At 43.1% G+C, this 25160-nt stretch overlaps 1 protein-coding gene and 1 long non-coding RNA gene across 2 annotated transcripts; one reads left to right on the top strand and one right to left on the bottom strand.

Annotated features, from left to right (window-relative positions):
* Positions 1-6257: 6257 nt before the first annotated feature.
* LOC116513870 (fetuin-B-like) lies at positions 6258-22482 on the top strand. The gene is made up of 7 exons (XM_032225145.1): positions 6258-6530; positions 7859-7966; positions 9551-9638; positions 12419-12573; positions 13714-13827; positions 15727-15816; positions 22034-22482. The coding sequence occupies exons 1-7, from the start codon at positions 6324-6326 to the stop codon at positions 22322-22324; spliced, it is 1053 nt and encodes a 350-aa protein (XP_032081036.1). The 5' UTR covers positions 6258-6323; the 3' UTR covers positions 22325-22482.
* LOC116513872 lies at positions 15889-22027 on the bottom strand. The gene is made up of 2 exons (XR_004256051.1): positions 21808-22027; positions 15889-15968 (listed from the first exon to the last, which is right to left on the bottom strand). It is a non-coding gene; the product is annotated as an uncharacterized LOC116513872 (long non-coding RNA).
* Positions 22483-25160: the final 2678 nt, after the last annotated feature.

The following is a 25160-nucleotide window of genomic DNA, read 5'->3' as shown; positions in this document are numbered from 1 at the left end:
TAAAAGCACTACATCATTTAAGAACTCAACAGTCATACAATTCGAGTAGGGGTTAGAGTCTTTAACCCCAGGCCAGCTGGGATAGCCAGATTTTAAGTGCGGCGCGGAAGGTCTGGAGGGTGGTGAGGGTCCGGATCTCCACGGGGAGTTCGTTCCAGAGGGTCGGAGCAGCCACCGAGAAGGCTCTCCTCCGGGTAGTTGCCAGTCTACACTGGCTGGCTGATGGAATTCGGAGGAGGCCTAATCTATGCGATCTTATCGGTCTAGTGGAGGTAATTGGCAGTAGGCGGAAGTAGCCTGGCAGAAGAACCTGTGAGAATGCCAGGTATTTTCCCTCTTGTAAGGACGCGGTGGCTCCGTGGCTAAGACGCTGAGCTAGTCGATCAGAAAGGTCAGCTGTTTGACCATTCGAATCCCTGGTGCCGCGTAACGGAGTGAGCTCCCATTACTTGTCGCAGCTTCTGCCAACCTACGAGTTCGAAAGCACGTAAAAATGCAGGTAGAAAAATAGGAACCGCCTTTGGTGGGAAGGGAACAGTGTTCCGTGTGCTTTTGGCATCTAGTCATGCCAGCCACGTGACCACGGAGACGTCTTTGGACAGCGCTGGCTTCTCAGCTTTGAAACGGAGATGAGCACGGCCCCCTAGAGTCAGGAATGACTTGCACATATGTGCAGGGGGAACCTTTACCTTATCTAAGGAACAACACCTGATTTTTCCCCCCCTGGATGTTTCAGAGCTTGGAGAAAATGCTCTTTGAAATTGGGTAGTCAAAGTTATTTGATGTATACCAATCCAAACATTTCTTTACTTCTCATAAGATGTCTAAAAAAACCAGAAAAATAAACAATATTACCAAATTATTAAAAGGTTATTTAGAGCAGGGTTTGCATGCTGGCTGGGAAATTATGAGCACTCAAGTCCACACGTCCAACCAAGATTGAAATACACTAAATGAGACCACTGGTCCATCTCATGGCTTGATGCAGGAATCCCATTTAAGGCCTTCCAGCGGGGGAAATCCTCTAAATTCTTCTTGAATATATGTATTGAAGGAAACCCAAGATTTTGCACGACCATTTGTTCTCTATGCCACAAACACCCTCTCAAGAAGGTTAATTTGGAATTTGGAAATTTGGAATCTTATGCACCAATGCAATTTCAGTAATACGTTAATTCATTGAATGTATATCCCACCACCATAGACATTCTCAGGACCAGTGGTGGGTTGCTGCCAGCATTACTGCCGGTTCGGTGTGCGTGCATGCGTGCGCTGTTGCCCATAAATAGGTCTGTGCATTTGCAGAACATGAAGGGGGGACATGAGGGGGGAACATGCTGTGCCAACCGGGGAACCAGTTCAAAGCTGTGGCAGGCCTGAGTCGACCAAGGCTGGCAAATCACTACTGGTTTGGCCGAACCAATCTGAACCAGTAGGAATCCACCTCTACTCAGGACTTGAGAATCAATCAATCTATCTATCTATCTATCTATCTATCTATCTATCTATCTATCTATCTATCTATCTATCTATCTATCTATCTACCTACCTACCTACCTACCTACCTACCTACCTACCTACCTACCTACCTACCAACCAATCTATCTACCTACCTACCTACCTACCTATCAATCTATCTATCTATCTATCTATCTACCTACCTACCTACCTACCTACCTACCTACCAATCTTTCTACCTACCTACCTACCTACCAATCTATCTACCTACCTACCTACCTACCTATCTATCTATCTATCTATCTAAAGGAAGGATGTTGACAGATGTTGACTGAAGGATTTTGACAGACTTGAACATTGGGCCCTACCTAACAAAATGAAATTCAATGGTGAAAAAACTAAGGTTCTACATTTAGGCAAGAAAAATGAAATGCACAGGTACAGTATAGGTGGCATCTTGCTCAATAGTAGTAACTATGAGAGGGATCTTGGAGTCCTAGTGGACAACCATTTAAATAGGAGCCAGCCGTGTGCAGCAGCTGCCAAAAAAGCCAACACAGTTCTAGGCTGCATAAACAGAGAATCAAGATCACGTGAAGTGTTAATACCACTTTATAATGCCTTGGTAAGGTCACACTTTGAATCCTGCATCCAGTTTTGGTCGCCACGATGTAGAAAAGATGTGGAGACTCTAGAAAGAGTGCAGAGAAGAGCAACCAAGTTGATTAGGGGACTGGAGGCTAAAACATATGAAGAACGGTTGCAGGAACTGGGTAATTTAATGAAAAGAAGGACTAGGGGAGACATGATAGCAGTCTTCCAATATCTCAGGGGTTGCCACAAAGAAAAGGGAGTCAAACTATTTTCCAGGGCACCTGAGTGTAGAATAAGAAGCCATGAGTGGAAACTAATCAAGGAGAGAAGCAACTTAGAACTGAGGAGAAATTTCCTGACAGTTAGAACAATTAATCAGTGGAACAGAAGTTGCCTCCAGAAGTTGTGAATGCCCCAACACTGGAAGTCTTTAAGAAGATGTTGGATAGCCATTTGTCTGAAACGGTATAGGGTTTCCTGCCTAGGCAGGAGGTTGGACTAGAAGACCTCCAAGGTCCCTTCCAACTCCGCTATTGCATTGTATTGTATCTATGTATGTACGGTATATTTGTTCCAGCATAACTCTTGGAACGCTTCAAACAATTTCAAACAAACTTGGTGCACAGATGACTTACCTTTGTGTTCTCCCAATACCAAACCGGTAATGAAGAAAATCGACTACCATCCCCTGAGCCCCACTAACTGACTATACTGGTTAACAAACTAGGGAAAATAGAGAAATGGAAAGAGGAATCTTTCCTACATGGCATCGGACCTGGCTACCTGAGAGACCGCCTCCTGCCAATTACCTCCCAGAGACCTATTAGATCGCACAGATTAGGCCTCCTCCGGATTCCATCTGCCGGTCAATGTCAGCTGGCGACCCCCCCCGTGGGAGGGCCTTCTCTGTAGCTGCTCCGGCCCTCTGGAACGATCTCCCTGTCGAGATCCGGACCCTCACTACCCTTCTGGCCTTCCGTAAAGCGACCAAGACCTGGCTGTTCCAGCAGGCCTGGGGCTGTTGAATTATCCAGTCCCATTCTAAGTTATGAATGTTGTTGTAATTTTAAATTGTTGTTTTTATTTTTATATCCCCCTTCCCTTCTTATTGTAAGCCGCCCGGAGTCTTCCAAGAGTGGGCGGCATACAAAACCAATAGATAATAGATAATAGATAATAGATAATAGATAATAGATAATAGATAATAGATAATAGATAATAGATAATAGATAATAGATAATAGATAATAGATAATAGATAATAGATAATAGATAATAGATAATAGATAATAGATAATAGATAATAGATAATAGATAATAGATAATAGATAATAGATAATAGATAATAGATAATAGATAATAGATAATAGATAATAGATAATAGATAATAGATAATAAATAATAAATGATAAATAATAAATAATAATGTGTGCGTGCATGAGTGCATGCACTTTGCAGCTAACTACATAACATCTGTACTTTCTGATATCAGAGAATCTGTCCGTTGCATGTCCCGTGAAATTGCTAGTCTATTTCCTAACACCAGACCTACAACAAAACAAATATCCCTTTGAACTTCTGGAATTTACTTTTTATATCCGAAGGATCTGTAGTTGCGCAGACCACGTCGGCACTCTGTTTATCGTGGCGTGCATCAAGCCAAGGCATGATAGTCCCTGAAGATTGCAACAGGGCTGGAAGAGAGGAGGATGAGGGGGTGGCGCTCGATCTAACCAATAAGCATTGCAAAGAAGGCTCCGTTTCGCCCTGTTTCACGTTGCTGATCCTCATGTGAAGCCGCTTTAGTGACTGTTCAAAGTTACAACAGCCCTGAAAAAGGAGTGACTTACAACTGTTTTTTCACAAGATTGTTTTTTAAATAGAATGTATTTTTTATTTTCAAAACAAACACCACACATAAAATCTTCCTTCTTTACATACTGTAGAAAGTGTATCTGTTGGTTACAAAAGGCTTCCGTGCATCTCTTCCACAGTCATCAAGCATCATTCATATTAACTCAAGTATTTTAACTCAAATATTTATAGATGTTACTCTTATACCTCCATTTTTATTTGACTATAATTATTTAAACGTCCATCATAAACTATACCAAGATTTAATACATAAGCACATACTGGCATTTCATTGAATATTTCTAAAATCATCCAATAACACTGAATCCTTATGTCCTATTCTAGCTAAACATCCATAATATTTAACAACAAACTTTTCTAATCCTTCTTTCCAAATCGCTGTTGGCAATTTTCATCTAGTTTCCTTATATTATACTCATACATATATATATATAGGTTGTCATCATTATCCCTCCTTTATTTGACTATATCCTGTATCATAACATTTTCCCCCTAATAATCAAAACTTAACTGTGTCTAACTTAATTCTTTTTTATTAACTTTTGTATATAATCCAAAAAGATTTCTAATCTTCCTTTCATGGGTACCATTCAATATTCATATCCAATTATTACTTATCATAACACTACACATTGTATACATTATTATCATTATCAATTATTTCTTTAACTATATCTATTATCACTAAATTTCACTAAGTTTAACTAGTTTTAAGTTATATTCTTCCATCTATCAACTTGTATCTTACAATAACAAAACAATTACATATCTTCTGCCATTTGTGGTACCAATCCTCTAGTCATCTTCTTGATCAGCTTTGTATGGACTCCTCTTAGCAACTCCTTGCTTATAAGATCGCTCATATACTCTTGATGCCCTCTTTCTGTTTCCTTATTCATTTTGTCTTTGATTGTCAGCAGTGTTATCAAAACTTTTGCTAGTGGAATTTCTTTCTTTAACGCCATAGGTTCTTTAATTTTATCTTCTTCTATATCTTGACCTTTGAAATAGATTTCCTCTCCATTTAATTCCTCTTTCTGTATTCCATTCTTTCCATTTTCTGGAACAAACCAATTACCATAGATATCAGTAGGTTTAGTCTTTTGAAATGTAACTTTTAGGGTAACCATCATTTCCAAAATGTTACTAATTGATTTAACAAGCTCATAAACATACCTGAAATAATTTATTTTGAAACGTGCTTAATTTTAAAGTGCAAAAACAAAAACCAGAAGCTGCTCTGAACACTATCTAGTATTTCTCCTGATAACACTAGAAACATAAACATACAAAAGAACAGTAAGATAACTAAAATGATGCTGTCTCTTGGTCATCCAATCTTTTTTTGCTTCTTTTTGTAGATCATTGGGGCAAAGAATTCAGTGACATCGTCTTGGCCACTCCCACCTGGTCACATGACTGCCAAGCCACTCTCATGCAGTCACATGGCCAGCAAGCCACTCTCACTCGGTCATATGACCAGCAAGCCACTCCCACTCAGTCACATGGCCGACAAGCCACTCCGATTCAGTCACATGGCCAGCAAGCCACTCCCACAAAGCAGGCCATACCTACAGAAGAGGTTCCAAAAAATTTTGAAACCCACCACTGCTTCAGAGAGACATTCCATATGCTACTCACAAGCATAAATGCACCAAGAGGAGCCTCACAAGGAAGAAGAATCGGGTTTAGTATGTGTAGGTGAGCTCATTTCAGTTCAAAAAAAGGATTTTCATGAAAATATTGTAATAAAACTTTAATTTTATACGTCTATTTCCATTTATTTTGAGGTATTGCCTTATTTAACATAGTTACCTAAATTGTCAGGAAACGTGATGTCCTATGACAAAATGGAGGTCATTTTCAGATTCAGCACACCAAAAACCATAAAGTTTACATGGAATAACCAAAACAGCTCTCTAAAAAATTTTTTTGCAGACCTGTGTAATTTATAAACATGCTTTCAATATTTTGCTAGTATTTATGGCCAGCCTAGGAACATCATGCAGGGTCCACTTGAATAAGGCAGCCAATACATTTAATTTTTTTAAAAAAAATCTTGATTAAATGAAAGTGCATCCATTTAGGCATAAAGTCAACGTGAATGTCTACTTTTACAGAAGAATTTCAGGGAGGAAGGGAGGTCTTTTTCTGCAGTGAAACTTATTGAAATCCAAAAAACATCAGATGAACCTTAGATGAGCATTTCCCTGCCAAGCTACGTGTTATACAATCATTGCCACACAGTTTGAAGTTTAAAGGTAGGGAACACCATGCAATAGAAGAACAAATATTAGCTATGGATTTCAAAGTATATATAGAAGGACAGTGCTCTGTCACAGCCTTGGTCTCCAGTTGTAGTTGCTGCCTTCTGCGATTCTGCAAAAAAATTCCAGAATGGCCCTTTTAATTTCATTCTTAATTGGGATACAGCTGTTTCACGCAGCGGTTTCCGTTCCACTTCCCCAGTTTCTTCACGCATCATGCAACTCTCTGGAGGTAAAGACTGCAGCAGAACTGGCCCTCAACAAAGCCAATAAATATAAGACAGAAGGTTACGTTATTGGCCTGCAACGCATTTTTGATGCCCACAAAGCAACCGAGGTAAGATCTTCTCCTACTGCCTTTTTTTCTTTCCTTGCTTTTAGCACCAGCCATTCTGTTGTTGTTATTGTTGTTGTTGGGGCGCGGTGGTTCAATGGCTAAGACGCTGAGATTGTCAATGGAAAGGTCGGCAATTGGGCGGTTCAAATCCCTAGGGCTGCGTTACGGGGTGAACTCCTGTTACCTGTCCCAGCTTCTGCCAACCTAGCAGTTCGAAAGCATGTAAAAATGCAAGTAGAAAAATAGGGACCACCTTTGGTGGGAAGGTAGCAGCGTTCCGTGCGGCTTCGCCGTTTAGTCATGCTGGCCACATGAACATGGCACTGGCTCTTCGGCTTTGAAACGGAGATGATCACCGCCCCCTAGAGTCAGAAACAATTAGCACATATTTGCGAGGGGAATCTTTACCTTTACCTATTCTGTTGTCCAATCATGGTAGCACTAATGTATTTGAGCAGTGGGAGAAATCTACAAAATCACTTGATGGCACAAAAGAGATATAGCCGAGATTTGGTAGCCCTAATAAAAAGACATACTTGAAGCCACTTTACCATTAGACTAAATCAAGCAACTAGTATATATTTCCTGGCAGATCTTGTTATCGTTGGTTATTTCCACCTTCTTTTTTTAAAAAGGGACATCTGTCCAAGACATTCTAAGATAGTAATTTGAAATCAGTTTCATGATAATAGCAATAGCAATAGCAGTTAGACTTATATACCGCTTCATAGGGCTTTCAGCCCTCTGAAAGCGGTTTACAGAGTCAGCATATTGCCCCCAACAATCCGGGTCCTCATTTTACCCACCTCGGAAGGATGGAAGGCTGAGTCAACCTTGAGCTGGTGAGATTTGAACCGCCGAACTGCAGAACTGCAGTCAGCTGAAGTAGCCTGCAGTGCTGTATTTAACCACTGCGCCACTTCGGCTAATAGATATTCACCCACGCTAGGATTAAAATAAATGTTTTGCCACATGAAACAAACCAGCTGGAGTAAACCATGATTCTGTGGACATGGGCTCTGTGATGACCTGGGCTTGGCACAAAAGCAACACAGCCAGAGAACAGGTCTAACTCCCCTTTATTGCTCCAACTTTGCTACCAAACGTCCCCACATTTACTACAAGTCATAGAGCAAAGCTCTCCCATGCACCTCCAGCAGCTGCAAGTAGCCCAGTGAGCAAGGCTAGCCAAAGTGTAACCAGGGCCAGCAGTCCAGTTTACTCCCTCTGGAGCAAACGACCTTTTTTGCATTTCGATTTGAAGGTTACTTTATGTTCATCTTACTCTTCATTCAACTCTTTTCAAGAGCTTCCTTTGTCTGTAACAGGGTGATGATTCTGTTTTCTTCCTCACTTTGGATGTGTTGGAAACCAAATGCCATGCCTTGAGTAGGAAATCGTGGAAAGAGTGCGAGTTTAGACGTCCGTACGAGACTGTAAGTAATCGATCTCCTTATTTAAAGAACTATCAGCAGGGTATGGAAAGAAGTTAAATCTGGGGTTTGAAACTTATTTTTATTTTATTAGTCTGTCAAACATATATAAGATATCAGGTATACATACAAACATGAATATGAACGAAAGAAATGAATAGAAATAAATGGGGACAGTAGGACAAGGATGGAAGGCACGCTGGTGCGCTTATGCACGCCCCCTTTACAGACCTCTTAGGAATGGGGTGAGGTCCACGGTAGACAGTTTGAGGTTGAAGCTGTGGGGATTTGAGGATGTAACAGTGGAGCCAGATAGAGCATTCCAGGCATTGACCACTCTGTTGCTGAAGTCGTATTTTCTGCAATCAAGTTTGGAGCGGTTGACCTTGAGTTTGTATCGATTGTTTGCCCGTGTATTGTTGAGGTTGAAGCTGAAGAAGCTATTGACAGGTAAGACGTTGTAGCAGACAATTTTGTGTACTACGCTTACATCAGACCTTAGTCGGCCTAGTTTTAGGTTGTCCAAGGCCAAAATTTCAAGCCTGGTGGCATAGGGGATCCGATTGTGAGTAGAGGAGTGGAGGACTCTTCTCGTGAAATACCTCTGGACCTGCTCAATCAATTAATGTCCGATATACAGTGTGGATTCCAGGCAGATGAGCTGTATTCGAGAATTGGTCTGGCAAAGGTTTTGTATGCCCTAGTTGAAACTTGTTTGCAAAGGAGGCTGAGGGAGTCACTCCACTCACTTACCATGTGGTAACAAACATCTCTTTTCAGAACACTTTCACTACTTCTCCCTTGGCCTCCTTGTGTTCATGATAGTTCCCTGCACTTAGTTGCCATTTTAAATCAATGGCATTGTACATGTGAATGTGCATTGGAAGGGAGAGAGATGAAGGGGTTCAACCCCAAACTCACTGCAGGAACTCAAAAAATAATTTCTCTTGGCAGGCCAGTCCCACTGTCCAACAGCTCTTACATCTGGGAAAGGTCCTCCAAATATTTTATTCTGCAACTTAAACTGGTTCTTCCATGTCTGGACCCTGAAAGGAAAGGAAACAGTTCTTGGACTACTTCTTAATGAACCCCTTTTGGGTACTATGGGTGGCCACCTCTTCCCCCCTCCCCTCCCAATCCTTTGTCAAACAAAACATTCAAGGTTTTAATCTCAGGACTTGTGGGCATTTTTCTTCTCCTTTTCTGATACTTTGCCATCATTCTGAAGCCACCTAAAATATTAATTTTTCAAGAGAATACTTTTGGCCTTTGGCCTTTTAATTTTGGTCTAAAGCAGGAAGTAGATCAGGTGGAATTGAGATCATGTCTGCTGGATCGATCATCTGCACTGCACGAATGAGCTCTTCCTAGTAACTCATAATACATTCTGCAGTGCAGTAAAAAGACAGTGAGGTTGCACAAAAACACAGGAAGAAATGTGGATGCTGTAGAGGTGTAGAAAACATTATGGAAGGATAATGTAATTCTGAATCTAAGATGTAGAAAAGATATACCTTTTGATTACGTGTCATGGAATCATTGGTAAAAGAAATGCAAACTAATGCAAGCTACTTTCTCTTGTTTTAGGTCTTTGGCCAATGCAAAGTAATAATTAAAGTCAACAAGAATTCAAATGATACGTTCATGTACAGAAATGACTGCATTTTACACCCTCGTATGTATTTTCTGTTTGCTGCATGTAAATTTGCAAAAAAATATCTATCCGAGCACATATATCTTGCAATTGCAATTTTACAGATATCCCCAACGAAGTTTAAAAAGTAGATTCAGAAACCCCAAAATTAAATGTTAAAGTTTCATTCATGCGGGTATCTTAGGCTACATCTGTAATTTTATTTTATTCTGTTTCTCAACCACAGATACGCTTTGGCCCAATTTCCTTTTCTATATATTTTAAATTGCAAAATTATGCATTTTTCACACACTTTTTTTCTGTGTGCACTTTCTGTCAGCATATTTTTCTTAGTATAAGATATTATTTTCTAAAACTTAACAAGAACTGTTGTTATAAGCTTACATTAGCTTTGACAAGTTGTTTCTCACTATGGATTATTTTACTTCCTTGTGTCATATTGTAACTTTCTAAAAGTGACCTTCCATAATAAATTTAGGAGTACAAATGTTGGGAAGAAGCATGAACTTTGAAAAATGATTAGAAATTGCTAAGCAACTAATACATACTCTAGTTTCTTAGCTAGGTTTTAAAATGATTACTTGCTTACACCTCAGTCTGTTTTGCAAAACAACCAGCTTTGATTCATTTGCAATTCAGTACATGAGAACCTTGGCAATTCATGCATGGTTCAAGCTTTACCAACATGGCTTTGTCAATTGTGTGAACCAGAAGTTGTTTCCAAAGTATTCTGAACTTTAGCTAAAGAGGCACCGCCTTCACCAGTTGTTAATCGATCATGGAATAAACGTTACTTCAGCCTTGGCATATTCATTATCAAATGTTATTATGTTCTAGAACAGGGGTCTCCAACCATGGCAACTTTAAGCCCGTTGCACTTCAACTCCCAGAATTTCCCAGCCAGCAAGCCAGCAAGCTGGGGAATTCTGGGAGTTGAAGTCCGCCGGGCTTAAAGTTGTGATGGTTGGAAACCCCTGTTCTAGAATGTCATTCAATCATAAGAGAAAACAGTCTTCCAGATTGACAGCCAATTTATTGTGGTGGCTTTGGCATCCAGCTAGAAACTGGGAGAATGGGATTTCTATTCCTGCCTTCCCCATGAAGCCTTGGATCGGTCACTTTCTCTCAGTCCTAAGAAGGAGATAATGGGAAGCCACTTCTGAAAAAAAAAAAAAAACTTTGACAAGAAAATTGCAGGGACTTATCCAGGAAATCTCCAGGAATCAGACACAATTAAACAGAAGGGAAAAAAGAATCTGAACTTTAAAGAGCCGAGGTGGCGCAGTGGTTAGAGAGCAGCACTGCAGGCTACTTCAGCTGATTGCTAGTTCGGCAGTTCGGCTGTTCAAATCTCACCGGCTTAGGGTTGACTCAGCCTTCCATCCTTCCAAGGTGGGTAAAATGAGGATCTGGATTGTTGTTGGGGGCAATATGCTGACTCTGTAAAACGCTTAGAGAGGGCTTAAAGCCCTATGAAGTGGTATATAAGTCTAACTGCTATTGCTATTGCTAACTGAGTCCAGTACTGAGGCAGAGATCGCCTTAGGTAACAACCATTTACAAGCAAAGCCACCAAGCTAAGAGAGCACCAAGGACTCCACAATCCAGCCCTGAACTGCAGATATTCTCTTCTATTGGTTCCTGCCTTCAGATTTGTACCCTTCCCAAAGATAGAGCAGAGCAGGGCAGGGCAGGACTGGGACTAGGACTAGGGATAGAATAGAATGGAGTGGAGTGGAATGGAATGGAATGTGGAGTGGAGTGGAATGGAATGTGGAGTGGAGTGGAGTGGAGTGGAGTGGAGTGGAATGGAATAGAATAGAATAGAATAGAATAGAATAGAATAGAATAGAATAGAATAGAATTCTTTATTGGCCAAGTGTGATTGGACACACAAGGAATTTGTCTTTGGTGCAGATGCTCTCAGTGTGCATAAAAAGACAAGATACGTTCATCAAGAATCATAAGGTACAACACTTCAGGATAGTCATAGGGGTACAAATAAGCAATCAGGAAACAATCAATATCAGTATAAATCGTAAGGATACAAGCAACAAAGTTACAGTCCTGCAGTCGTAAGTGGGAGGAGGTAGATGATAGGAACAGTGAGAATAGTAATGCAGCTTTAGTGAATAGTTTGACAGTGGTGAGGGAATTATTTATTTAGCAGAGTGATGGCGTTCAGGAAAAAAAAACTGCCCTTGTGTCTAGTTGTTCTGGTGTGCAGAGCCCTATAGCATCGTTTTGAGGGTAGGAGTTGAAACAATTTATGTCCAGGATGTGAGGGGTCTGTAAATATTTTCACGGCCCTCTTTTTGACTCGTGCAGTGTACGAATCCTCAAAGTTTGGCAGTAACTGTTTTTTCTGCCATTCTGATTATCCTCTGAAGTCTCTGTCTGTCTTGTTGGGCTGCAGAGCCAAACCAGACAGTGATGGAGGTGCAGATGACAGACTCAATAATTCCTCTGTAGAACAGAATCACCAGCTCTTTAGGCAGTTTGAGCTTCCTGAGCTGGCGCAGAAAACTGCACAAAAGCACAAAAAGCTTTTGTGCTTTTTTGATGATGGTTTTTTATGTTAGGTGTCCATTTCAGGTTAGAACCAGGCTTCACTGGTTCTGTACAATTGTGTCAAGTTGCAAAACAATTATGACCCTAACTAAATACAGCTTTGAGAAAGATGCTAAATTTTCAAGCTGAGAGAAGCTTTCAGTTTTCAGGTCATTGAAAAGTGCAAGCTGATACTGTATTTCAAATGCCTTGTCTCAACTTTTAAAATGATACTTTTCCCCCCCCTAAAGATTCTAGTCCTTCTTGCCCTGGCTGTCCAATTCGCCAAAATCCATCTGAAGAGAGGTTTCAGGAAATAGCAAGAGAAAGCCTGGCCAAATTCAATGCTGAACATGAACACGATCATTATTTTGCCATTGTTAAGGTCACCAAAGCAACTTCACAGGTAAAGATGAGGTGGAATATTTTTGAGCAAGAATTCAGATTCAAACCTTTATTGTCAGAGTACAACATGTGTACAATGAGATTGGCTGACCCTCCCTTCGTGCACCCCCCCAACCCAATACACCCCCCCAACCCAACCCAATACAACTCACAGTAAAAGACAGAAAATCCCTAACCCAGTGAATCAGTGGTGAAATTCATTTTTTTTACTACCGGTTCTGTGGGTGTGGCTTAGTGGGTGTGGCAGGGGAAGGATACTGCAAAATCCCCATTCCCTCCCCACTCCTGGGGGAAGGATATTTGAAAGTCTCCATTCCCACCTCATTCTGGGGCCAGCCAGAGGTGGTATATGCCGGTTCTCCAAACTACTCAAAATTTCCACTACTGGTTCTCTGGAACCTGTCAGAACCTGCTGAATTTCACCCCTGCAGTGAATCCTGCTAACACACACACAACCCTACTGCACCATGTGAATTTATTGCGCATCGCACCAGCCCTGCAGGTCAATTGTACTACGTTGTTGTAAAGTTATTTTCCATTCAGAAGTCTGAAAACTGTTCCTCATGTTGTGGTGACCCCCAACCATAAAATTGGTGTCTCGGTTCCTAAGACCACCGAAAATATGTGTTTTCTGATGATCTTCGGCGACCCCTGTGAAAGGGTCGTTCGACCCCCAAAGGAGTCCCAACCCACAGGTTGAGAACCACTGATATAGAGACTGCTACAGTGCCCAGGGTTTCTGCAAAATGTAGAAATGAAAAATAATAGAAATAATTCCAGCAAAGGGCAGTTGGTTTCTACATTATTGCCAAAGGAAGTGAACAGACAGATTCTCAAAATCTGCAAAATCTCTCTTAAAGAAAATGTTAATCTGCCAGAGGGCTTCCCGGAAACCTCCAATTTCCCACATGGATGGGACTCTGATCTTTCTACAATGTTACATTCCATTTAATTACAGAATGTACGTGTGTCCTCTTCTTGATAACAACATTTAACCTCCTACCAGTTCTCCTAGTGCTAAGAATCACGGGGACTCTCTGTAAGACTTCAGGTTAATAAAGATTGATAGGGAGCCCAAGATTATGAGGAACATTTCCTGCAGTCAATGTGAACTACTCTAAATGCTTATGACTTTCTATAGGTGGTGCATGGTATTTTGAACGCTATAGAATTCACCATCCATGAGACTTCCTGTCGTAAAAGTACACCTGTGTCTAACCTCACTCAATGCCCTCTCCTCCCATCTTCAACTGCAGTAAGTATTCACAATCTTGCATAAAACCTAGCTTGACATCATGGCTCAATATATGTCTTCTAAAGAACCAAATTTTACACCGCTCATATCAGAACAGAACAGAACAGAACAACAGAGTAGGAAGATGCCTTCTAGTCCAACTTCAAGCACAAAACCCTATACCATTTCAGACAAATGATTATCCAATCTGTTCTTAAAAACCTCCTGTGGTGGAGCACTCATAATTTCTGGGAAAAGTCATTCTACTGATTAATTGTTCTAATTGTCAGGAAATCTCTCTTTAGTTCTAGGTTGCTTCTCTCCTTGAGTAGTTTCCTGTTAAGTTCTTTTATTCATCAATGTGCTTTGCAGGTTAGCAAATGAAGAACTATTGGGAGGCAGATATCCATATGAGCTATAATAAATCTATCTAAACATAGAAAGAATAAATATGGGGGAAATGAAGGTTGATTGAATGAGAGACAATGGTCCCTGTACCATTGGTGGTCCTTGTTTTAACTCTTATTTCATTGTCGCTGATCTTGTTTTTAATGTTTTTATTCTATTGTAAGCCACTATAGTTACTCACGACATTGAGGTGGGTGGCATATAAATTTAATAAACAAATAAATAATGAACCACATTAAAGCCTCAGAAAATGCTAATATCTAAACCTACTTTCAGACCATTACTTCTACCATTCAACCTAAGGATATATCCTACATGTCCTCCTCCTAGAAATGGAGAGTAGGGTTAGAGTCATGTTGGAATGGATATTGGTGGTGTTCTGGTCTAAACAAACTCCATTCCTAGCTGGAATAATCTTATCATACCAAAAATTGGCTCTCCAACCTTAAATAAGACCTTAACAAATGAAGGAAGAAGTTGGTTCCAGTTAGTTTGTATCTGAATTCAGATATAGTAATTCATTATTTTCCAAGCCAACCTATGAACCATTAAGTTAGTTATCAATTTCTAAAATTTTGCAGGAGAATTCTACAATGATCAAAGAGTATATAATTATAGTGGTTTAATTATTAAAATACCAAAATTAATATCCGGAGCACCAAAACTCACTTCCTATTCTGGAAATATTCTTGCTCCTGGGGAAGAAAGCTAGGGCAAATCTAGGCAGCATACTAAAAAGCAGAGACAACACCCTGCTAATAAAAGTGTGTATAGTCAAGGCTATGGTATTCCCAGTTGCAATGTATGGCTGTGAAAGGTGGACCATAAGGAAGGCTGAGTGCCAAAGAATTGAGGCCTTTGAACGATGGTGCTGGAGAAGACTCCTGCGAGTCCCTTGGACTGTAAGGTGATCAAACCGGTCAGTCCTAGAGGAGATCAACCCTGATTGCTCTTTAGAAGGCCAGATCCTGAAGATGAAACTCAAATATTTTGGCCACTTAATGAGAAGGAAGGACTCACTAGAGAAGAGCCTAATGCTGGGAAAGATTGAGGGCAAAAGAAGAAGGGGATGACAGAGAAGGAGGTGGCTAGATGGAGTTACCGAAGCAGTAGGCGTGAGCTTAAATGGACTCCAGAGGATGATAGAGGACAGGAAGGCCTGGAGGAACTTTGTCCATGGGGTTGCAATGGGTCGGACATGACTTTGCAACTAAGAACAATATTCTGGAAAAATGACTTCAAGAAATCCATAGAATGGTTTGATTACTATGCTAAGAAAGATTTTAAAATTCTAAAAAGCATGGCAGAAGAATTCAGTTTTCCCATGGAGGATCCATCCCCTCTAATGGGACAACAGAAATTGTCATTCTGATGAGAAATGTCATGTCAACCACAGGGAGAAATGGATACAGAACATCTGATCAATCATATCCAGTGCTATCGCACTGCATATTAGAAATTTAGGTTAAATTTCTTGGATTTTGTTGATGAAAACATTCTCCTTTGTTCTAGGAGAGAGGCCTGTGCAAAGGCTCTGTGATAGGCAGAGCGGATGAAGATTCCAAAATTTTCACTGCAAATTGCCAATTATTTCCACATGCGGTAAGTTCCTCGAACAGCTATCATCTGCAGAAAATATTTTTCCCTGGGTTGTTAAGCATAGTTTATTTTTTAAAACACATTGACTGGACTTCACCCAGCAAACCAACAGATATCTCAGTTAGATAATAAATCAATAAATCACTACTTAAGACCTGGTGTCAGCTTCTGCCTTGCTGTTGCTTCAGCTGCCATGCAACGGGGAGGGGGGGCTGGTATTTGGGAGGGGTTATTTGATGTGCTGGAGGAATGTTCTAGGATGTACCAGACGTTGGGATTGCGCATGCGTGTGTGTTTCCCGCCTGCATCAACGGCCTCGACATTCCATCTTCGGCCTGTCTTTTTGAAGTTATCTCACACCTGACACTTGAAGGACTTATGATTGGACTGGAGCTATGATCCTAAGGGGGGGGGGAATGGGCTATTCTATATATCAATTGCTTTCGCGCCTAATTAAGCAGACTTTGCTTCGCAACTGCTTGCTTACCATTTATAATTAGTAAAAGTACTTTGGATTTCCTTCCCATGGAGTCTCTTAGTCTTTCTTTCCTAATTATGTAATGGAGTGATGCTGACAAGAAGCAAAGTCTGCCTAAACCCTTTTCAGGAGATTTACGTCTACCGAGAAGGGAGATAATGTCTTCTCCGATCAGAGAGGAGGAGGGGGCCGTTGGAGGTGCGGATTCCAGCGGAGTAGGACCTCCCGACCTTTCTCTACATGAGCCTGGCCCGCCCGACCTCTCCTTACACGAAGATTTATTTCAACTGCAAATTTCCAGCCAGCCTGAACCTCCCCCACCCCGATGGTCGACTTCGGTGGGACAAAGAGAGGCAGAGACCAGCTGGAATGCTGGAATCACCCAAAGACAACCCCGACAACCATCGCTGGAGCCGGGAGCCGTGAGAAAACCCCAGACGAGTGAATTCCCTGATTATTGGAGTCAAAGGTACTTTGGGGAAAGAAGGGGGGGCGATGAAAGAGACTGGAGAAGCTGGCAACACCAGGGCCCCATGAGAAAACCCCAGCGGAGTGAATTACCTGATTATTGGGGTCAAACATACTTTGAGGAAGGAAGGGGGGAGGAGGAAAGAGACTGGAGAAATTAGCAACGTTACCCACGCCCGCCATCTCCCCCTCCCCCTCGGCCTGCTTCACCCCCTGCGGCTAGAGGTTTTGCTGACCAAGGGGGGCCACCCCCCCGAAGACATCGGATGGCTAAAATCCCTCCCTTGCCTGTGCGTTACAATGGTGATTCTGCTGGCCTGGCCTCTTTTCTTATGCAGGTGTTTAACTACATGGAAATTTATGGCCGAGACTTTGAGACTGACATCATGAGGGTCAGAATGGTTCTTTTGTCATTAGATGGTGAAGCTGCCAAATGGTCAACTGCTTTGCATATGTCTGGCTCTCCCCTCTTGGGGAATTTCAACCGCTTTATGGAGGCTTTCCGCCAACGTTTTGATGACCCGTTAACGGAGAAGCGGAGCAAATTGAAATTTATAACCTTTGAACAGGACGATAGACCTGTCGCCCAATACATCCAGGAATTTCAGTGTCTTTCACAATACATGAGGGGCTGGGGGGAGGACGCCCTACTGGACAAATTTGCTTCAGGATTAGATGAAGACATTTATCAGCAATGTGTCAATCGTAACCTGCCTAGACGTTTGATCACGTGGTTTGAGCATGCAGCGGACGCTGAACTTGACTTAACCCGGCTCCGTTATGCTAAAGAGGAACAGAGGAAGCGGAAAGAAAGGGCTGCCAAGTCCCTCCCCCCTCAAGCCACTCAATCGCTCTTCAAACGGCGAGGTGAAGGGAGGGGGGCCCCCTCAGGCCTCTCCAGACCTTTAACATGCTTTCGTTGTGGCAAATTGGGGCACACCGCCCCCCGAATGTCATGCTAAATTGCCCCTCTCTGCTCAACTCTCTCCCAAACGTGAGGAAAAGTCTGGCAGAGTCGCAGAGAAGAAGAAGAAGGAAACAGCTTTCGCTGTGGATTCCAACCCCCCTCCTTTCACCCAGCCATTAGAGGGAGACGCGGACGCCAACTCCTCTTCTTCTGAGGACTCCGATGACGACACATCGCCTCACTGGGTGAGTTCAAACAAGGGGCCCCTGCTAATCCCCATTGAGTTAAGAGTTCCCCCTGAGGGGCAACCTGCCACCCTTCAGGCCTTGCTCGATTCAGGCTGTTCCCGATCCATGATCAACCCAGCCATGGTGGAAAAATTGGGCCTCAAATTGCGCACTTTGAAAACCCCAATTGTGTTTTGCCAAATAGATGGATCCATTGCGGGGGGGGGGGGCGCCCATTTTTTTACGGAGCCTTTGGAAATGCGGATGGGTACCCACACTGAACTAATTTCCTTTGTGGTCGCACCTGGCATGGACAGGCCACTCATTTTGGGCATCCCGTGGCTCCGGAAGTGGAACCCTCACATAAATTGGCGGACAGGCCGCTTACGCGTTCGCTCGAAGGTGCCTCCAGTGGGGGAGGGCTCTCCGGCCCAACCTATCACTGACATTCCTGAAGTGGCCGCTAGAGGGCAGGAGAGGATTGCAGGAGAGGAGAAAATTCCGAAAGAATATTGGGATCTTAAGGAAGTCTTCAGCGAAAAATCTTCGGACAATCTGCCCCCCCACAGGCCTACTGATTGCTCCATAGACATTTTACCCGGGGTTAAGCTCCCTAAACCCCAAATTTACTCCATGTCGCCCAGGGAAATGGAGGAAATGCGTTCTTTCATTGACAAAAATTTGAAACGTGGTTTCATTGAACCGGCTCGACCCAAAGTGGCTGCCCCTGTACTTTTTCGTGAAAAAAAAGATGGCTCTCTTCGTTTATGCTGTAATTTTAAAAATCTTAACGCTGTATCAACTCAGAACCTCTACCCACTCCCGTTGATGAAAGACTTGTTGGCACAGCTAGGGAGGGGCCGCATCTTTACTAAATTGGACCTCCGGGAAGCTTACTATAGAGTACGCATTAAGGAAGGAGACGAATGGAAGACTGCTTTCAACTGCCCTCTTGGTTGCTTCCAGTTCCGGGTTATGCCTTTTGGTCTACAGGGGGCTCCTGCTGTTTTCATGCAACTTATTAATGAGATCTTGCACGATCATCTGTACAAAGGAGTTATCGTATATTTGGACGATATCCTTATCTATACTCGCACCTATGACCACCACGTCGCTCTGGTGCGCACTGTTTTGAAAAAACTCCGTGCCGCTGACCTCTATGCCAAATTGTCTAAGTGTGAGTTTCACCAAACTAAAATTGACTATCTTGGCTATCGCATCTCACCTGATGGCATTGAAATGGACCCTGAGAAGGTGAGGGCGGTCACTGAATGGGACGCGCCCAAAACTCGTAAACAATTGCAAAAATTTTTGGGTTTCGCTAATTTCTACCGTCAATTCATTCCCTCTTTTGCTAAGATTGCTCTCCCCATTACTAATTTGCTCAAGACGAAAGGCGACCCGAAACCTAAACCTAATAAGCCTTTGGACTGGAACATGGAATGCCAGGCGGCATTCGAGAAACTTAAACGCTTCTTTGCCGCTGAACCAGTTCTTAAGCATCCTGACCTAGACCGGCCTTTCGTCGTCCAGGCTGATGCCAGTGATGTCGCCGTAGGGGCCATTCTGCTGCAAGCCAACGACCAAAGTAACCTGCAGCCTTGCGCGTACACCTCCCGAAAGCTCACTGACACAGAGAGGCGTTGGGCGGTGTGGGAAAAGGAGGCTTTCGCGGTCCGTTGGGCCCTGGCTACATGGCGCCATTTCCTAGAGGGTGCTAAACACCCATTTGAGGTGTGGACTGACCACAAGAACCTGGAAGCGTTGCGGACGCCTCGTCGTCTCTCCCCCAAACAAATGCGATGGGCCCAATATTTCAACCGTTTCAATTTCACTCTAAAGTATATCCCGGGAGGGAAGAACTTCATGGCGGATGCTTTGTCCAGATTACCTCAATATAATTGCTCTAAACTGAGTATTGTCCAACCGCTCCTGGCAGCTCCGGTACTCACGCGTCAACAGACCCAAGCACAGAGGGAGGTGCCTCAAGATCTACTTTCTGACCTTAAAAAAGCTCTTCCCCACGACAACTGGTTTCTGAACCATCGGGACGAGTGCACCATGAGGGACGATCTACCGTGGATTGGTGCTAAATTATACATCCCCGCGTCCCTACGGCTCGTGGTCCTTCGTCGCGCTCATGACTCCAGATTGGCGGGTCATTTTGGATTTGTAAAAACTTTGCATCTCGTGAAGAGACAATTCTGGTGGCCCTCTTTAAAAAAGGACATTGAAATTTATGTGGCCAGTTGCCCAGTTTGCGCTGCCGCCAAAAAACCGCCAGGGAAACCGCAAGGACTGCTCCAGTCCGTCGCTCGCCCGGTTGCCCCTTGGAAGGAGATTTCTATGGACTTTATTGTTGAGCTTCCCGAAAGCCAGGGGCATACCGTTATATGGGTGGTCACTGATTTGTTTTCCAAGCAAGTTCATTTCGTGCCTTGTCACAAAATTCCTTCCGCCAAGGCATTAGCTAAACTGTTCATTTCCCACATCTACCGTTTGCATGGAGTGCCCGACCGTATTATCTCCGATCGTGGGGTCCAATTTACATCTAATTTTTGGAAGGAATTTCTCAAACGCATTGGCTCCGCCCAGGGCCTTAGCTCCGCCTACCATCCTCAGACTAATGGCGGCTGTGAACGTACAAATTCCGTCCTTGAGCAATATTTACATTGTTTCATCAATTATCAACAAGACGATTGGGTCGATTTGTTACCACATGCTGAGGTGGCCTACAACAACTCGGTTCACTCCAGCACGGGGTTCACCCCTTTTCGGGTCGTTTACGGTCAAGTTTTTGTTCCTATTCCCGAATTGCCTAGTGACCAACCGCAAGTCCCTTCAATTGCGGACTGGAGTGAGCGTCTCAGTCGCATTTGGCCACTGACCCTTTCCACTTTGGACGCTGCCCATAAAGCCCATAAGAAGCAAGCAGATAAGAAACGCACTCAGCCCTATGAATACCGGCCTGGAGATTTGGTATATTTGTCCACGAAATTCCTGCACACTACGCAGAAGTCAAAGAAATTGGGTCCCAAATATGTTGGCCCTTTCCCTATTGTGAAGGTCATCAATCCTGTTTCTGTTTGTTTACAATTGCCAAAACACCTCAACCGAATCCACCCGGTGTTCCACATCAACCTCATCAAACCTGTTCGGGTTTCCCACTTGCGCCCCCCAGATGACCCTCCGCCTGCTCCGTTACTAGTTGATGGGGAGCGTCATTTTGAAGTTCGTGAAATTCTTGATTCCCGCAAGCACCGTAATCGCATCCAATACCTGGTGGCTTGGAAGCACTTTCCTCCCTCCCACACAGAATGGGTTGATAAATCCCATGTTCGTGCTCCCCGCCTGCTTCAGAAATTTTATGCTGCTTATCCCGACAAGCCTTGACTTTCTTTTTCCCCCTCCCTCTTCTTTTTGTGTTTTGTCGTTTGTCTGTTTGGTTTGTTTTTTTTTCCAGGCCTAACAGCCTTTTTCCGGGGGACGGCCGGATGTCAGCTTCTGCCTTGCTGTTGCTTCAGCTGCCATGCAACGGGGAGGGGGGGCTGGTATTTGGGAGGGGTTATTTGATGTGCTGGAGGAATGTTCTAGGATGTACCAGACGTTGGGATTGCGCATGCGTGTGTGTTTCCCGCCTGCATCAACGGCCTCGACATTCCATCTTCGGCCTGTCTTTTTGAAGTTATCTCACACCTGACACTTGAAGGACTTATGATTGGACTGGAGCTATGATCCTAAGGGGGGGGGGAATGGGCTATTCTATATATCAATTGCTTTCGCGCCTAATTAAGCAGACTTTGCTTCGCAACTGCTTGCTTACCATTTATAATTAGTAAAAGTACTTTGGATTTCCTTCCCATGGAGTCTCTTAGTCTTTCTTTCCTAATTATGTAATGGAGTGATGCTGACACCTGGCTTGATTAAGCAGGAAGATGAAAATCTGCTTCTAAGGTTTTTGTGTGATGCCGTTGTTTTAATAACGATCTCTGTTATATTTTGATCTTAAATTCCGCCTAAAGCTTCTGGAGAGAAGAGGTTTATAAGACTTAAAATACTGTAATGCAATGAAATGATTAGCAACAATTGAATGACATCAACTGCCTGAACCACTTTTCGGTATCTTTTGTCTAATTACAGTCCGAGTCGGAAGAACAAGAGATACATCATGTTACTTCCACAGACACACCAACAAAACAGAAGGAAGCAGAGGTACCGGCGGTCACCCATCATCCTCCGAGCAAGCGTGCTGTGCCGGATGTTCAGGAGCCAAATCCAACCTTTTACCCCACTCATGTTTCTCATTTAAGCAAGTCAGCCATTCCTTCCTTCCCCAAAGGACTTTCACAATCACCTTCTTGCCCAGGTGAGGTTGCAATACAGATTCCTGGTCTTCAACTACCTTCACAACCAAATGATGAACTTATCTAAACAAAGAGTGATGTACAACACTGAAAACTTTATTCGGAAATCTTTCCTCCCTCCCTCCTTCCCTCCCTCTCTCCCTCTCTCCCTCCCTCCGTTCCTATCGCAAGAACAGCAACTGCTTTTCTGCTCAAGAAAATATTAAAAACATTCAATAAAAGAAACCAGTGGTGAAATCTAAAAATTTTTTTGCCACAGTTCTGTGGGCGTGGCTTGCTGGGCGTGGCTTGCAGGGCGTGGGCATGTGGTCATGTGACTGGGTGGGTGTGGCCAATTTAGCAGTCCATTTTGCCAGGGAGCAGGGGGTTAGACTAGATGACCTCTGAGGTCCCCCCCGGCCCTGGATTGTTGTGCTGTTTCAAAGCATCTTCTGAAGTTGCGTCTAGTGCCAGCCACGTTTGTTAAGAAACCGTTGTTTCTTTGCTTAAGAAACCATGCAACATGACAGACTTTGTAGTGATTATTTCAAAAACCAGATTGATTGATTTGTTTCATTTATTCTTTTGAAACAAAACACCCAGCCTATGCAGAAGAACCTGGGAGAATGCCAGGCATTGTTCTTGTTGCAAGGAGCAGAAAAATTAAGATCGCTAGTAGTTTTCAACATTCTCACAAATATATTTATAGTAGTTTCCGTGGATGTTTCAGAGCTTGGAAAACATGCTCTTTGAATTTGGGTAGTAGAAGTTTTCTGATGTATAGGAATCCAAAACATTTCCTTACTTCTCATAAGATGCCTAAAAACACAGCAAAGTAGACAATATTTCAAAGTGCTAAGGAGCTTTTTTGGCTGGGGAATTCTGAGCATTGAAGTCCACATGTCCAACTAAGGTTGAAAAACACTGATTGAAACCACAGCTCCAACTCATGGCTTAGTGAGGAATCCCATTTATGGCATCCCAGGGAAAAAAAACCCTCTACATTTTTTCTTGAATATGTGCAGTGAAGAAGACCCAAGACCTCTCTTGACCATCGGTTACCTAATATTGTCACAAGTGCCCTCCACGAAGGGTTAATTCTGGAGATTTGGAAGCTTCTTCACCAACCATTCATTCATTCATTCAATATATATCTCTCCATCACGGACATTCTCAGGACCTCAGAGAATAATGGTGTAAGAATATATAAGAAAAGAAAAACATACTTGCAGTGCAAAACTGTATCCTCTGCTGAAGTCAATGAACTTGTCATAGGAAGCCATTTTGAACCCACTGAACCTTGTGGGAGGACATTTTGCAGGGCCAGCCCAAAGACCGAAAAACAAGGTCTCTGGACTTCAGTTCACCTGTCCTACCAAAAATGTTCTCCCACCTCAATCAAAGCATTTGGGGAATATGCGTTGGGCCACTCCTGTCAGGGTTCCAAGTAACACCCCCAACAAAAGAAGAGTCCAAGGGTTGAGGTTCCTCAAAGTCCCATTTTATTAGAGATGTCATATTGGCACACCTGGGAAAACCCGAATCTGAAAGCTTCCAGGTTTTCCCCACCCAAAAGAAATTCCAGGTCCCTGCCCAGCACCCACATGTCCATCACATGGCCCAATCAATGCACTGCCCCAACTGGAGATGCCTCCCAGTCATACCATCGCAGCTGCAGAGCAAGGTGTCCTTGACTCTCTTAAGAAAAGAATGTTATTATGGCTAGATATCTTCCCAACTGCGTACAATCTGCCCCTCCCAGTTTCCCACAGCACTAAATGTGGCTGCCCTGACAATCCAAAGAAAAAGATGGCTTCCAGGGCGGACAACTCCTCTGCAACTGACTGGAATTTAGTCTGGTCTCTCCCCATTTGCATCAACAATGAGAAGGCTTAATTTCTTTTTAAAACATCTGGACCAGTGGTGGGATTCAAAAACTTTTACTACCAGTTCTATGGGCGTGGCTTGGTAGGCATGGCATTGTTTGGTGGGTGTGGCTTGGTGGGTGTGGCTTGGTGGGCGTGGCTTGGTGGGCATGGTATGGTGGGTGTGGCATGGCTTGGTGGGTGTGGCTTGGTGGGCGTGGCAGGGGAAGGTTACTGCAAAATCCCCATTCTCTCCTGATCAGCTGGGACTTGAGAGGCAGAGAATAGATGGGGCGGGGCCAGCCAGAGGTGGCAGTTATCAGTTCTCCGAACTACTCAAAATTTCCACTACCGGTTCTCCAGAACTGGTCAGAACCTGCTGAATGCCACCTCTGATCTGGACTCTGGGAAAGATTATAGTTCTAACAGGATTTTCCTCTATGAAGGAAATATAAAATAAAATAAAAATAATGATAACCAGAAGGACTACAGGTAGCCCTCAACTTGCAACAGTTCATTTAGTGGCCTTCAAAATTACACGAGCATTAAAAAAAAATGGTGACGTGACATTTTTTACAGTTATGACCTTTGTAGTATCCTTGTGGAGATGTGGTCAAAATTCAGATGCTTGGCCATTGACTCATATTTATGATTGTCACAGAGTCCCAAGGTCATGTGATCAAATTTTATTACCTCCTGGCAAGCAAAATCAATGGGGAAGCCAGATTCATTTAATAACTGTGTTACTAACTTAACAAGCGCAGTGATTCACTGAACAACCGTGACAAGAAAAGTCATAAAAATGGGGCAAAACTCACTTAAAAACTGTCTCGCTTAGCAACAGGAATTTTAGGGTCAATTGCGGACTTACTGCATGTTGAGGACTACCTGTATTGTAGTTCTAGTGGTGAGTCAACTCTACTGGGTCCTTTGTTGTTAGTTACGAAGGCGTGTCTGATCCATTGCGACCCCATGGACAACGTTCCTCCAGGCCTTCCTGTCCTCTGCCATCCTCTGGAGTACATTTAAGCTCATGCCAACTGCTTCGGTGACTCCATC

The sequence above is a fragment of the Thamnophis elegans genome, chromosome 10, assembly GCF_009769535.1.
Source record: "Thamnophis elegans isolate rThaEle1 chromosome 10, rThaEle1.pri, whole genome shotgun sequence".
NCBI classification, from domain to species: Eukaryota; Metazoa; Chordata; class Lepidosauria; order Squamata; family Colubridae; genus Thamnophis; species Thamnophis elegans.
Note: the sequence above shows the minus strand (reverse complement) of the source record. Positions and strands in the feature narration are given on the sequence as shown.

Bases quoted from the DNA above. Each gene is read 5' to 3' on its own strand.
- LOC116513870 (XM_032225145.1), top strand. From the start codon at position 6,324: ATGGCCCTTTTAATTTCATTCTTAATTGGGATACAGCTGTTTCACGCA. The intron at 9,639-12,418 runs GTATGTATTTTC...CCCCCCCTAAAG, and splicing joins TGACTGCATTTTACACCCTC to ATTCTAGTCCTTCTTGCCCT. The intron at 15,817-22,033 runs GTAAGTTCCTCG...GTCTAATTACAG, and splicing joins GCCAATTATTTCCACATGCG to TCCGAGTCGGAAGAACAAGA.